This window comes from Symphalangus syndactylus, chromosome 13 (assembly GCF_028878055.3).
Source record: "Symphalangus syndactylus isolate Jambi chromosome 13, NHGRI_mSymSyn1-v2.1_pri, whole genome shotgun sequence".
Taxonomy (NCBI): Eukaryota; Metazoa; Chordata; class Mammalia; order Primates; family Hylobatidae; genus Symphalangus; species Symphalangus syndactylus.
The window spans coordinates 46,094,805-46,108,970 of record NC_072435.2 but is presented as its reverse complement, the minus strand read 5'-3'; the positions used below and the strand labels follow the sequence as shown (position 1 = coordinate 46,108,970).

Below are 14,166 nucleotides of genomic sequence, written 5' to 3'. Positions count from 1 at the left end.
TTGAAAGGATGAAGTAGGAGAAAATTGCTTGAGCCTGGGAGGTTAAGGCTGAAGTAAGGAAATATCACACCACAGCACTCTAGCCTGGGCAATAAGTGACACCCTGTCTCCAAAAATAAAATGAAATAAAATAAAAGATTTAGTAAAAACAAAATACGGTACATAAACATCATGGAAGACCCTATGGCCATTAAAAAACAATGATCATGTCCTTTGCAATAACATCAAAGAAGCTGGAGACCATTATTCTTATAAAACTAATGCAGGAACAGAAAACCAAATGCATATTATTTACAAGTAAGAGCTAAATAATGAGAACACATGAACACAAAGAAGGGAACAACAGACACCGAGGCCTAGTTGAGGGTGGACGGTGGGAGGTCTCAGAGGATGAGAAATCATACCTGTTTGGTGCTATGCTTAGTATCTCAGTGACAAAATAATCTGCACACCAAACCCTCATGACATAATTTTAGCTGTATAACCCACCCACATGTGTACCCTGAACCAAAAATAAAAGCTAAAAGAAAAAAAAAAAAATCCCTGGATGGGAAAGAGTGCAATGACGGTGAAAGGACTGATTTTTGCTACAGATAGTGGCCCAGGTGGGGCTGTGCCCTGATTCATTTCTTTGTGCATGCAGGCAGATGAGATTATGAACAGGTGGTCCAGAACCTTAGGATGGTGAAGAAAACAGGTTGATGCTGCAGATTCAGTGTCTGGGGGTGGGGAAATGCCAGGAGACTTGTAGACACTGTGGGTTCTTGACAAGAAATACTAGCATCAAAAATGCCATAATGAAGTTCCTGAGGGTGGTGCCTATTTCTAGTCCTGGGAGGTGTGTGGACACATCAATGTCTAGTGTGTGTGTTTGTGAGTGGGTGGGAATCCTGTGGTGGCAGCTGTGGGAAAAGGGAGTCTGTCGTCAGAGCTCTTTTCTTCTAAGTTTTCGGTCCTCTGTCACCCTGGGAGAAGGCCTGAAATCACAGGACAATGGGCAGTGTGACAGCCTGTGTACAGGAGAGCAGAGCCGCCCATTCCCAAACACCCAGAGTTTTACTCTAGGCCAGGCCTCCGTGATATCTTTTTCTGGCATCAAATCTGTAGTTTGCTGAACATCAAACCATTCTCCAACACCAACTTATTGTCTAACATTTGAATTCTGACACCACCCAGAGTCATCATAGACCCTGATTCAGGGCTCAGTCCCACAATATTGTCCTCACTGCAGATGCCAGTCACAAACCCTATGGGCTCATTTAAGCTTCTGAGCTACTATTTAAACACTGGGGAGTCCCATAACCACCCTGAAGTTCAATAATTTGGTAGAGCTACTCACAGAACTCAGCAAAACACTGTAGTTATGTTTATTGGTTTCATATATAAGATGCAGCCCAGGAAAAGCCAAATGGAAGAAACGCATAGAACAAAGAAAAGAGATGGGGAAAAATGAAACACATAGATAATCCTGGAAAATATTTGTGATTAATACAATTCTCCATCCTTTGTGTGCTCCAGAAACAGTTTATAGAAAAAAACACCCTTTCCATTATGACTTAGATAGACTTAGTGTCTTGAAGAAAAGACATTTATAAAATGTATGATGAAGAAAACCAAAATCAATAATTGGTTAGGTATAGTACATAGCTTCTTAATTTGTACAATCTAGGTGGAAATTTCTTGGTTATGTAATCAGAGTTTAATTGGCAGTTTATAGTTGCTTAAGCCTGAATTTTGTTTCCCTTAATGTAGTAACTTACCAAAAAATGCACTAAGCCTGCTCAGGTGGTCTCTTATACGGACGCATGCATAACATTTGTTGCTGAAGGCCGGGGATAGGGGATGTCCTCCAGGAGACCTATGCCCTATTCCCCCAGGGCTCTCCCTCAAAGAGACTCCCTTCGACCTTGGGACTTCAGACCCACCCCTGTAAATGACCCCACTCCTGCCTACAGATCTGGTAAGCTGCCTCAGTCCCTCTTCATCTCTCTCTCTTTCTTCTAGACAAGGAACCTCCTTTTGTCCATGTTTCTGAAATCCAACATTCATCACGGACTCTCCTTGGGAAGACAGTCTTCCCTCAGTGTTTGGTCAATGCTGGGGACACCTGCCTTGGCCATTCACCCACCGTACAACCCAGGACTTCCATTGGGGACACCTACTGAAGATCCCAGTGGTTGCTCTATTCCTTGTCTCTTTCTTTCCCCTCAATCTTTCCCTATTCTATCATGGGCAACCTCCCGCCCTCCATCCCTCCTACTTCCCCTCTGGCTTGTGTCCTCAAAAACCTCAAACCTCTTCAGCTTTCACCCGACCTAAACCTAAATGTCTCATTTTTTTTCTGTAGCGTGGCCTGGCCCCAATATAAATTAGACAATGGCCCTCAGTGGCCAGAAAATGGCATTTTCGATTTCTCTATTTTGTGAGACAATTTCTGTCACAAAATGGGCAAATGGTCTGAAGTACCCTATGTCCAGGCAGTTTTTACAGTATGATCTCTCCCTAGCCTCTGCTCCCAATGCGAGCCCTCCCAAATTTTCCTTATCTCCCTTGCGTCTGCCCCTTCTTCTTCCACCCACGATGCTGACCCCTCCGATCTTCCCTCCCCCACATATCTGAACCTGGCCCTAATTCCCCCTCTGAACCTAGTTCCTCTTCTACCCATAGCCCACCCCCCTTATCCCCCACTCACCACCACCCCTCCTCACACCCAGTCTGGCTTGCAATTTGGCCCCACAACTGGGCACCCTGCCCCTGCCCAGCAATTTCCCCTTCAAGAGGTGGCAGGAGCCGAAGGAACAGTCCGGGTTCATGTCCCTTTCTCCCTGTCTGACCTCTCCCAGATCAGTCAACGTCTAGGTTCTTTTCCATCAGACCCCACCAAATATATTCAGGAATTCCAATACTTAACCCAGTCCTATAATCTTACATGGAATGACTTAAATGTCATCCTCACCTCTACACTTGCTCCTGAAGAGCGAGAGCAGGTTTGCACCCTAGCTCAATCCTATGCTGATGACCACTGGCGCCTTGAGCCTGGCCTCCAAGAAGGTGCTAGGGCAGTACCCTGTGAAGACCCCTGATGAACTTACCAGGCAGGGGACCAAGGCATAGCCAGGTGGGACTATATGATCTCTTGCCTAGTTCAAGGGCTTCACCGCGGAAGCCCCCTGGACCATCATGGACGCCGAGCTTCAGGTAACTCTTATGGTGAAGGGTAAGTCCGTCCCCTTCTTAATCGATATGAGGGCTACCCACTCCACATTACCTTCAAGGGTCTGTTTCCCTTGCCCCCATAACTGTTGTGGGTATTGACGGCCAGACTTCTAAACCTCTTAAAACTCCCCAACTCTGGTGTCAAATTGGGCAACACTCCTTTACGCACTTCTTCCTAGTTATCTCCACCTGCCCAGTCCCCTTATTAGGCTGAGATATTTTAATTAAATTATCTGCCTCCCTGACTATTCCTGGACCACAGCCACATCTCAGAGCTACCCTTTTATCCAACTCCAACTCCAACCCTCCCTGGAAACCTCCCCTTTCATCTTCCCACCTCAACCTCAGAGTATGGGATACCTCTGCTCCTGCTCCTTCCCTTGCAACTGACCATTCACCCCTTATCATCCCATTAAAATATAACCACCCCTCTCCTGCTCAATGCCAATACCCCATCCCACAACAGGCTTCAAGGGGCCTAAAGCCTGTTATTACCTGTCTACTACATACAGCATGGCCACTTAGTTCCTACCAACTCCCCTTAAAACTCTCCCATCCTGCTTGTTCAAAAATCAGATAAATCCTACAGGCTAGTCCACGACCTTCACTTCATTAATCAGATTGTCCTTCCCACCCAACCTGTTCCTTCCTTGGCCAAAAATTGTTGGCTATGCATTTCCCTCTCTTCTTCCTACTACACAGCTCTCCCTGCCCTATCAGCTGACTGGGCAACCTCCTCCATCTCCCTACACCTCCAAACCCCTTTCAATGACCCCCATTTTACCCTCCTGAACAACTTCTCTACTTCCTGTAAAAATTCAGTAAACACTCCCCAGATATTTCATATCAACAGGCTGCTGCTCTCCTCCATACCTACCTAAAAAATATGTCTTCCTATGCCAATTCCACACCCCCTGTCTTTGGACCCCTCACTACACAGTCAACTATCTCCATTATTGCTCCCTTATGCATCTCCAGACAACTGTCTGCTGGAATTCCCTTAGGTAACCTCCCATCTTCCTTATGTTCCTTTACTCTCTCCTCCAAGGTCCTACTACACGCATTAGTCAAAACATTGGTGCATTCCAGCTTCATATTACAGAAAAACCCTCCCTCAGCACTGATGGTCTAAAACACATCAGTAGCAACTTTTGTCTAGGAAAACACCTACCCTGCCTCTCGCTCTATCCTTGGCTATTCTCCCCCTGTTCGTCAGATTCCCCTCCAGGTCCTTCTTCTTGCTTGCTTATACCTAGTCTTATAAACAACAGCGAATGGTTGCTTATGGACACCAAACGCTTCCTCATACACCATGAACACAGAACTTTTCCCTCTACACAACTACCCTACCAAACCCCACTACAACCTTTAACAGCTGCTGCCCTTGCTGGATCCCTAGGGGTCTGGGTACAGGGCCCCACTTCAAAAACACACTCTCACCTTTTTACTCTGTACTTCCAGTTTTGCATGCCTCAAGGACTCTTTTTTTCTCTGTGGCTCTTCCACCTACATGTGCCTCCGTGCCAACTGGAAAGGTACCTGTACTCTAGTTTTTCTTACTCCCGAAATCCAGTTTGCAAATGGTAGCGAACATCTATCCATTCCCCTCTTAACCTCAGCATGACAAAAGAGTCATTCCATTAATTCCCCTGCTTGTAGGACTAGGAGTCTCTGCCGCTTCAATCAGAACAGGAGTAGCAGGCCTTGCAACTTCCATCACCACTTTTCGCAGTCTCTTCAATGACTTCTCCGCTAGCCTTACCGATATAACTCAAACACTTTCTGCCCTCCAGCCCAGGTCGATTCCTTGGGTGCAGCTGTCCTCCAAAATCGCCGAGGCCTCAATCTGCTTACTGCTGAAAAAGGAGGACTCTGCCTATTCTTTAATGAAGAATGCTGCTTTTACTTAAATCAATCTGGCCTCGTATACAATAACATCAAAAAACTTAAAGACAGAGCTCAAAAACTTGCAAATGAGGCAAATAATTACTCTGGACCTACCTGGCCATTCTCTAGCCTAGCTTCACGGCTCCTTCCACTAACAGGCCTTTTCGCACTCATCCTTCTCCTCCTCTTGTTCGGACCTTGTCTTTTCAGGCTAATCTCTCAGTTTATACAAAATCGCACTTAAGCTATTACTAATCAATCAATACGGCAAATGCTCCTCCTGACAACCCCACGATATCACCCCCTACCCCAAGATCTTTCTTCAGTTTAATTTCTCCAAGTTTAGGTTCCCACACCACCCCTAACCCCGCTCAAAGTAGCCTTGAGGAACATTGCCCATCACCCCAAAACATCACCCATCACCGCTCCATACCACCCCCAAAATTTTGACCCCAACATTACACTATTCTTTCTCGTTTTCTTTCTCATTCTGCTTTATTAAACATAAAAAGACAGGAATGTAAGGTCCTCTGAACGGACTACACCATGGTCGAGCCACTGTGACCCCTTTGTGAGCCACACGTACAGGCCTCCTGGAGTCACAAAGCCTGGAGCAACAGGAGAACCACTAAAGAAGAAACAGCTAATTCCTGTCTTAACTGATTAACCCATCTTGCAACATTCCACCATTGTGATATGTTCCTGCCCTACCCTAACTAATCAATCCACCTTCTGATATTGTGCCTTGTGACCTCCCCCCACCTGACTATGCACCTTGTGACATTCTTCCCTTGCCCGAAATAACTGCCCCTAACTGTAACTTTCCACTACCTACCTCAAACCTATAAAACCAGTTCCATTCCCACCACCCTTCGCTGACTCCCTTTTCGGACTCAGCCCACTTGCACCCAAGTGAATAAACGGCCTTGCCTCACACTTAGCCTGCCCAGGTGGTCTCTCACACGGACGCGCACATAACAATGCGGTTTCGCCATTTTGGCCAGGCTGGTCTTGAATTCCTGACCTCAACTGATCTGCCTGCCTCGGCCTCCCAAAGTACTGGGATTACAGGCACGAGCGACCGCGCCCGGCCCCACAAATTTTTAATAGGAGAAAAGAGACACTATGAACCCCACGGACCAAAGCTCTTCCCATTCACGAACCCGCACCCCGAGTCAGGAATCTCTCCTGACTACGCTCCCCTGGTCCCTGCACAATCTGGGAGAGAACTGTGGGTGCAGAGCGGCCCGGGGAGGGCTCCAGGCCAGGGCACAGTCACTGCACAAGGAAGAGACAGGACGCCCGGGAGCCCGGCTGTCAGCGCAGCCGCCATCTTATGGCTGAGGCGGAGGTGGGCAAGGGGAACTCGGGGCGCAGATTGTGGAGCTGACTGTGGGGAGGCCTGAGTCCTGCCACAGCCACTTCCCACCCGTTCCCCCCAGCCCCTCCCCCTATCTCGGGATGTCGGACCCGGCACTCTCACCATTTCTAGGTTTCTAGGGGGTCCCAGCGTCTTAGCTGTGGATCTCCCAATACCTGCAGGACACAGGGCCACGGAAGCCGGGCCTACAGAAGCAGAGGACACACAGCAGTGAACACGAGACCTAGGGCTCTGGCAGCAGGGAGACAAAGGCCCCGCCAAACCCGGAAGCCGTCCTCTTCGCTCCAGCTGCCTGCCTGATTGGACGGTTTCCAGCCCAGCGTCCCTGATTGGATAATGCTTAATCCCCCGCCCCCTCAGGCCCTGAGTGACAGTACATGTGATCAGATGCAGGGCTGAGTAAAGAAAGAGTAACAGCCTAAGCTGCAGCCTTTTCAGACAGGACTTCCTCCTTGAGCTGAGCCAGACCCACCACAGAGCATGGGAAAATTCTATCTCTTCTTTACTCTCTCTCTTTTTGAATGTATGCAAAAGGGGAACAGAAGTATTTTCCTGTTATATTAATAATACCTAAAATTTTTGTTCAAGAGAAAATCAACTTTAACTTTGGTAATAGTGTATTGTCAATTAAAGCTAATTTTAATAAAACCTTATAAATAAATCAAATTTGTCATTTTTGACCACTCTAGATTTACATATATATTTTGTAATCTCTTGTAATTTTTTTAACTTTTTATATTTTATTTTTATCCACATTCTTTTTATTTTTCCAATTGAAACTAAGTAATTTCAAACTGCTACAGGAGGTAGAAAGAAATCATTTAGGGCCAGGCGCGGTGACTCACGCCTATAATTTCAACATTTTGGGAGGCCAAGGTGAGTGGATCACTTGAGGTCAGGAGTTCAAGACTAGCCTGGCCAACATAGTGAGACCCCATCTCTACTAAAAATACGAAAACTTGGCCAGGCGTAGTGGTGCACACCTGTAGTCCCAGCTACTCCGGAGGCTGAGGAAGGAGAATCGCTTGAACCCAGAAGGCGGAGGTTATGTAAGGCCCAAGAGGTTCACCTTGCCCTTTGCCTAGACAGAACCAATTCATCAAGACAGGGGAATTTGTGGAGAAAAAGTTAAATATTAAATTTGAACTCAATTGAACGTGGACACAAACAATGGTCACCGAGTCATGGAACAGGTTGTGTGAGCCCCTTGAGGCGTTCATCCTGCGCTGTTTTGGAGAAATCTCTATTTCAATCTATCCTATAAGTTAGTTATTGAAAAACAATAGACAATCACAAAAACAACAAGTTGACCTGTTTGTGTTCCTGGATCCCAGTCGGGAAGGGCCCTCATGACTGGGCCTCATGCCAAACAACTCGTTACAAAAAGAGCTGGGTTTCCAGACTGCGCTGAAGCTTCATAAGACCTCTCCTCGTCTGTGCACGGATGGGTGACTGACTCTGGAGCCCAGGCTGTTGCTTCCCAGTGTGGTGGTGAATCCTCCATAGTTTGATGAGTGCGGTGGCTGACTCTGGAGCCCAGCCTGTTGCTTCTTGGTCTGGTAGTGAACCCTCCATAGTCTGGTGTGGAGGAAAAGTTAAATATTAAATTTGAATTAGTTGAACATGGACACAATGGTCACCAAGTCCCAGAACAGGTTGTGTGAGCCACTTGAGGCGTTCATTCAGCACTGTTTCATAGAAATCTCTATTTCAATCTATTCCTATACATTCGATATTGAAATCAATAGACAATCATAAAAACAAGTTGATCGTTTTGTGTTCCTTGAGCCCAGTTGCGAAGGGCCCTCGTGACTAAGCCTCATGCCGAACAACTCGTTACAAAAGAGCTAGGGTCCCAGACTGCACCGAAGCTTCCTGAGACCTCTCCTCATTTGTTTGTTTGTTTTCGTAAACTTATTTAAGTTCTTAATAAATTCTGGATATTAGACCTTTGTCAGAGGGAAAGTTTGCAAATATTTTCTTTTATTCTGTAGGTTGTCTGTTTGCTGTATTCACAGTCTCCTTTGCTGTGAAGAAGCTCTTAAGTTCAAATAGGTCCCATTTGTCAATTTTTGCTTCTGTTGCAGTTGCTTTTGGTAGCTTCATCATGAAGTCTTTGCCAGTTTCTGTGTCTAGAATGGTATTTCCTAGGTTATCTTGCAGGATTTCTTATAATTTTAACTTTTTCATTTATGTCTTTATCTTGAGTTGATTTTTGTATATAGTGTAATAATGAAAGGGTCCAGTTTCAGTCATCTACATAGTGCTAGGTAGTTATTCCGGCACCATTTATTAAAGAGAGAATTCAGCATTCCTCTTGTCAGCTTTGTCAAAAATTTGACGGTTGTAAGAAGGTGGCATTATTTCTGGGCTCTCTATCCTATTTCATTGGTCTTGTGCACTCATGGATTTTATATAACATCTTTCTCTCTTCTGGTTTCTCCCCCATAAACATTCTTTCAAGTGCGTGCAGTGTTGCAAAATTCTGATGTCCAAGAGTTCAAAAACTCTTTAAAATGTTCCAAAAAATATTTTGCTATTCTCTCTTTTGTTTAGGGATTTAGGTTATATGTAGTTATCTTTCTCTGCTTTTTTGAAATATATGTAAATCATATTAACAGCTAAATAAAACTTTTGTCATTTTTTCTGACTCCAGGTTATCTTTATCTAGTACTTCAGATTTATTGCTTTGTTTGTGCTTCCAAAAAATTAATTTTTTTCATTCTTAGTCCATCAAAGTAGACACAGATTTGTTTAGATAAAAGCTTTTTTGTTGTTGTTTGTTTGTTTTTTGAGATGGAGCCTCACTCTGTCACCCAGGCATGACGTGCGGTGGCACGATCTTGGCTTGCTGCTACCTCTGCCTCCCAGGTTCAAGCGATTCTACTGCCTCAGCTTCCCGAGTAGCAGGGATTACAGGCACGCACCATCACATCCAGCTAATTTTTTGTATTTTTACTAGAGACGGGGTTTCACCATGATGGCCAAGCTGGTTTCGAACTCCTGACCACACGTGATCTGCCCACCTCAGCCTTTCAGAGTGCTAGGATTACAGGCATAAGCCACCGTGCCTGGCCGATAAAAGCTAATTTTAAGACCACACAGAAGTTTAGCACAAAGATAGGACTAAATTTAGTAATACAGAATGATAAACACAAAAAGATACTAAGTTTCTTTGTCAGAAACCTGATTATCCAAGAAAATTATCCAATGTTTGCAGGCTAAAGTACTTACACTGCAAAAGCAAGAACAGTTTAGTTTATACACTGAACAGTGGAGTCTGTACCTTGCTTTCTATTTATTACTTCAGAATAATTAACATAGTTATGTGTAATGTTTGTAGTCAACCTGCATTCATATCAATTAAACTGTATTTTCTTTTTTTGAGGCAGAGTCTCACTCTGTTGCCCAGGCTGGAGTGCAGTGGCATAATCTCAGCTCACTGCAACTGCTGCCTCCCATGTTCAAGCAATTCTCCTGCCTCAACCTCTTGAGTAGTTGAGATTATAGGCGTGCATCACCATGCCTGGCTAAGTTTTGTATCTATAGTAGAGATGGGGTGTCACCATATTCACCAGCTTGACCTTGATCTTTTGACCTCAGGTGATCCACCTGCCTCAGCCTCCCAAAATGATGAGATTACAGGCATAAGCCATAAACAGTATTTTCTACAATGTTATGACTATAAAGCTGCACTACTTGGTTTGAATGAATCACTTAAATGGTTATTTTAATGTTGTTATTTATACTTTCAAAATATAAAGTGTTTTAACTGAACTCTAGTTTTAGTTTTTAAAAATGCTACATACATTATGAGTAGTTCATTAAAATTATTCATACTTAGACATTTATATCTAATATCCAAAGAAAATTTACTACCAAATTTTTACAGTAAGTAGATATTAGTGTTACACCCAGCCTGGATGACAGAGTGAGACTCTGTCTCAAAAAAAAAAGCTACATATATTATGGTTAGTTTATTAAAATTATTCATAGTTAGATATTTAAATGTAATATACAAAGAAAATTTGCTACCAAATTGTTACAGTAGATATTAGTCTGACATGTTTATTACTTTATTCAATAGGGATAACTATGAGTAAACACAATTTTAGTATCTTTTATTTCATTAAATTGGTATGCTGTTATTACAGGACAAATAAAGACAGGTGCTGTGGCCACCCAAACACCATAATAGCTCTTCAGTTAATTATGTTGCAAATTCTAATATATTCCACTATATAAACACAGTCAGATTTTATTTCTTCATCAAAAAGGGTTGTTGGAAATTGTCAGATGTATTTCAATACAGAACCCCCATTCAATGACTAGGAGATGAGAAAACAGTGGTAATTGAAAAGTATATAAAATTCTTCTGAAAATATATCCCTTTCTTCATAATGCTCATATTTCTCATGCTCAGAGTAGGTGTGCACTTTGGGTATTTAGAGATAAATTGCTTTTAGGAAAATATTTTCTGGCTGACATGATCAATCTGATATCTAATCTGAGCTTTTTGTTTTTTTGGGGGAGGTCAGAGTCTCACTCTGTCACCCAGGCTGGAGTGCAGTGGTGCAATCTCCGCTGGCTGCAACCTCTGCCTCCCAGGTTCACACCATTCTCCTGCCTCAGCCTCCCAAGTAGCTGGTACTACTGGCGCCTGCCACCATGCCCAGCTAATTTTCTGTGTTTTTAGTAGAGACGGGGTTTCACCGTGTTAGCCGTTATGGTCTCAATTTCCTGACCTCGTGATCCACCCGTCTCAGCCTCCCAAAGTGCTGCGATTACAGACGTGAGCCACCGCGCCCGGCTAATCTGAGCTTTTTCTTAAGATCATTTTAACTTTTTTATCTCAAAATAATCTTGCTTAGATGGAGATCTGTTTTTCTCTCCAATGCTTTGGGTGTCTGTTTCAGAAAACCTATTACTATCCCATGGTTTCTGAATGGGGTGGGCTGTCACAGTGAGAACTTTCAGAGCTATCTCTATCTGGAGTCATGCTGGAAATTCAGCAGTATTTTTTCCTTGTCACCATTATAACTAGAAACTGAGGCTGAAACACTAACATTCCCATCCTTGTGAAGGTGTAATTCTACCCACGAGGTTTGCAGGCTCTCATCCTACAGCTCACGCTTCCCTCTTTGATGTGACACTAGAGTGCTGCTGTGGCAAATGGGGTTCACATAAAATGTGAGCTGTGGTTTGGGCTGTGCCTCAGTGGGAGATGGTAGAGGTCAACAGAGGACACTAGCAACCAGGAGAAAGCAAGCAGGAGTGCTGTAGCCCAATCCCTGGGAGCACAGGGCCTCTGCTCTAAAATGTAAATAGCCAAATAAAGAAAGAACCCTATTCTACCAGTTTTGTAGCAGAGTGAAAGCCTACCTTCAGCAGGCACCTCGCTTCCAGCTGCTAAGCTACCTTCTGTTATGAAGATGTGAAAAGTTTATTTGCCATTGAATATAAGCAATTAGCATACACAGATGGCCTCTTCAATATCCAGGTGGATTTAGGATGAACTATGTATGACATGGTGCTGGAAATTCTTCTACTTGTGGACTAATTTCGGTGACCATCTTTCTGTCTTTGCAGTCTCTACTACTCTATTACCCCATCTCTACTAAAAATTCAAAAATTAGCCGGGCATGGTGGCGCGCGTCTGTTATCCTAGTTACTCGGGAGGCTGAGACGGGAGAATCGCTTGAACCTAGGAGGCAGAAGTTGCAGTGACTGAGATCCCACCACTGCACTCCAGCCTGGGAGACAGAGCGAGACTCCAAATCAAAAAAAAAAAAAAAAAAAGGGAACATGAACAATGATGATGAAGAGCACTTGTTTAGGTGCTACTCACGTGTCAAATACTGTTAATTGGCTTAAAGTACTGGTTTTCTAACTTTACCAGTAATATAAAATTCTTAGCTAAGAAGACTGCCTTATTCAAATATGTTTTATGGGATTTCATTGACATTTAAGTGTCTGAATTATCTGGAATATTGAAATTTTCCATGAACCCAAATTGAGTACTATAATCTTTTACTAAAAGCTTTTCTGAGGCAGAAAAGATTTATAACTTTTTATTATCATATGGAAGAAGTGTATTAACCATGTTTTCAGTAATCACTCTGAGCACAGCATTCTCAGTTCCCAGTAGGCACCCTGAGTCACTCAGGGGAAATTGGTGTCTCTGTAAAGAGGCAGAAGAAAATGCTGAGTGGAGGCACCACACTGCACAGCAATGCTTTCCACATGCACCTATTAGGGTCTTCATTTAATTGGGCTGTTATCTGCATGGCTAGATACTTACTGAATTTAGTCATACTATTTTTTAGAAGCTAGTGGCATCTGTTACTCATTAATTTTATACATTTGCTTTTTTGAAAAACAAATCTTTTGTTACTCTAAATTGAGACTACATTTACAATCTTTTTCAGTGTTAAGGCAAATCAGAGAAGAGCAATATGTGTATATAGTGTGCATTTTCCTGCCTATCAAAATTTTTCTTTCATTGCCTTGGAAACCCTGGGAAGCCACCTATAAAATACTCCCTTTGAATACTTTAGTCAGGATTTTAGATTTCAAAAGGTCAAAAACAATCATTGAGCAAAGCCAAAATCTTCTCTTTGTTTCTTGTTAGTCATCTGGCCATTTCCAAAATCATGGCAATTATGCCAAGCCATTGAAAAGATGTGATTTTGATTAATTTTATTCCATTTCAAATGTTTTCTCTAATTGTTACTTTTGTCATGTTAATCTAAAAGAAACTATCTACATAACTAATCATGCATTCAATATTCATGTTAAGGTGTTTACAGTTTAATCTTGTATTATAGTACGGTAGAATCCTCTATAATTAGAAGTTAATTATTTATAAATTCATTGTTTTTAAGGTTTTTCAAATGTGAAAACAAAAAATTAGGTATGCATTTTGAAATAAGTTCAATTCTAGGATATTACCCACTGGTCCTTATGGTATTTCTGTAATGAATAGTGTAAACCTGGGTCACCAGAATTGTGCAGACATGCTGATTGAATTAGAATGAGTTCAGCCTTGTTGGTAGACTATTGGTATCCCAGAGCTGGTCATTCACTACAGTTTACTAAATGTTGTTCCATAATGACAGTGAGGACTTTTACCCAGGTTACCCTTTTCCTCTATTAATGTGGTCCTGTTGGGATCTCCTGCTTCTTTTCAGCTATCCCAGATGAGAGGTGATTGTTTCTTGCATGAATGAGATCCCCTTTTTTTTTTACCTCTGCCATAGGATCCTCTTATTCTCCCTACTAGAAGTAACATGCAGGAGGCAGGAACGACAATATACAAATATGTTTCCTGCCATGTGGCCACCACCATAAGCAGCTTACAACATGGCCCACCTAGAAGTCACTTACTTTCAGGCCAGCAGGGGTGTTTTTCTATGATGTGTCTCTTTCTCTTAGAAACACCTCTGATTAAGTTTAGCACAATCAGGATAATCTCCATTTTGATAACACAAAGTCAACACATGAGTAATCTAATTTCATGAGTGATTTCCTACCACAGTCACACGTTTTTACACTCAAGAGGAAAGTATTAAACAGCAGGTGTGCAACAGACTGGGAATCCAGTGTATTATCTTAGAATGTTGCCTACCCACCTGAATAAAATTTTAAAATAGTCTTTTGTCGGGCATGGTGGCTAACACCTA

The 14,166-nt window shown here is 43.0% G+C and overlaps 1 protein-coding gene across 1 annotated transcript in view; it reads right to left on the bottom strand.

Annotated features, from left to right (window-relative positions):
• LOC129459403 (zinc finger protein 737-like) overlaps positions 1-6,748 on the bottom strand; it is a 31,541-nt gene extending 24,793 nt beyond the window's left edge. The window contains 1 exon segment of the mRNA XM_055236129.2: positions 6,587-6,748. Within this exon segment, the coding sequence (XP_055092104.1) occupies positions 6,587-6,589 (3 nt within the window). The 5' untranslated portion in view covers positions 6,590-6,748.
• Between the last annotated feature and the right edge of the window lie 7,418 nt (positions 6,749-14,166).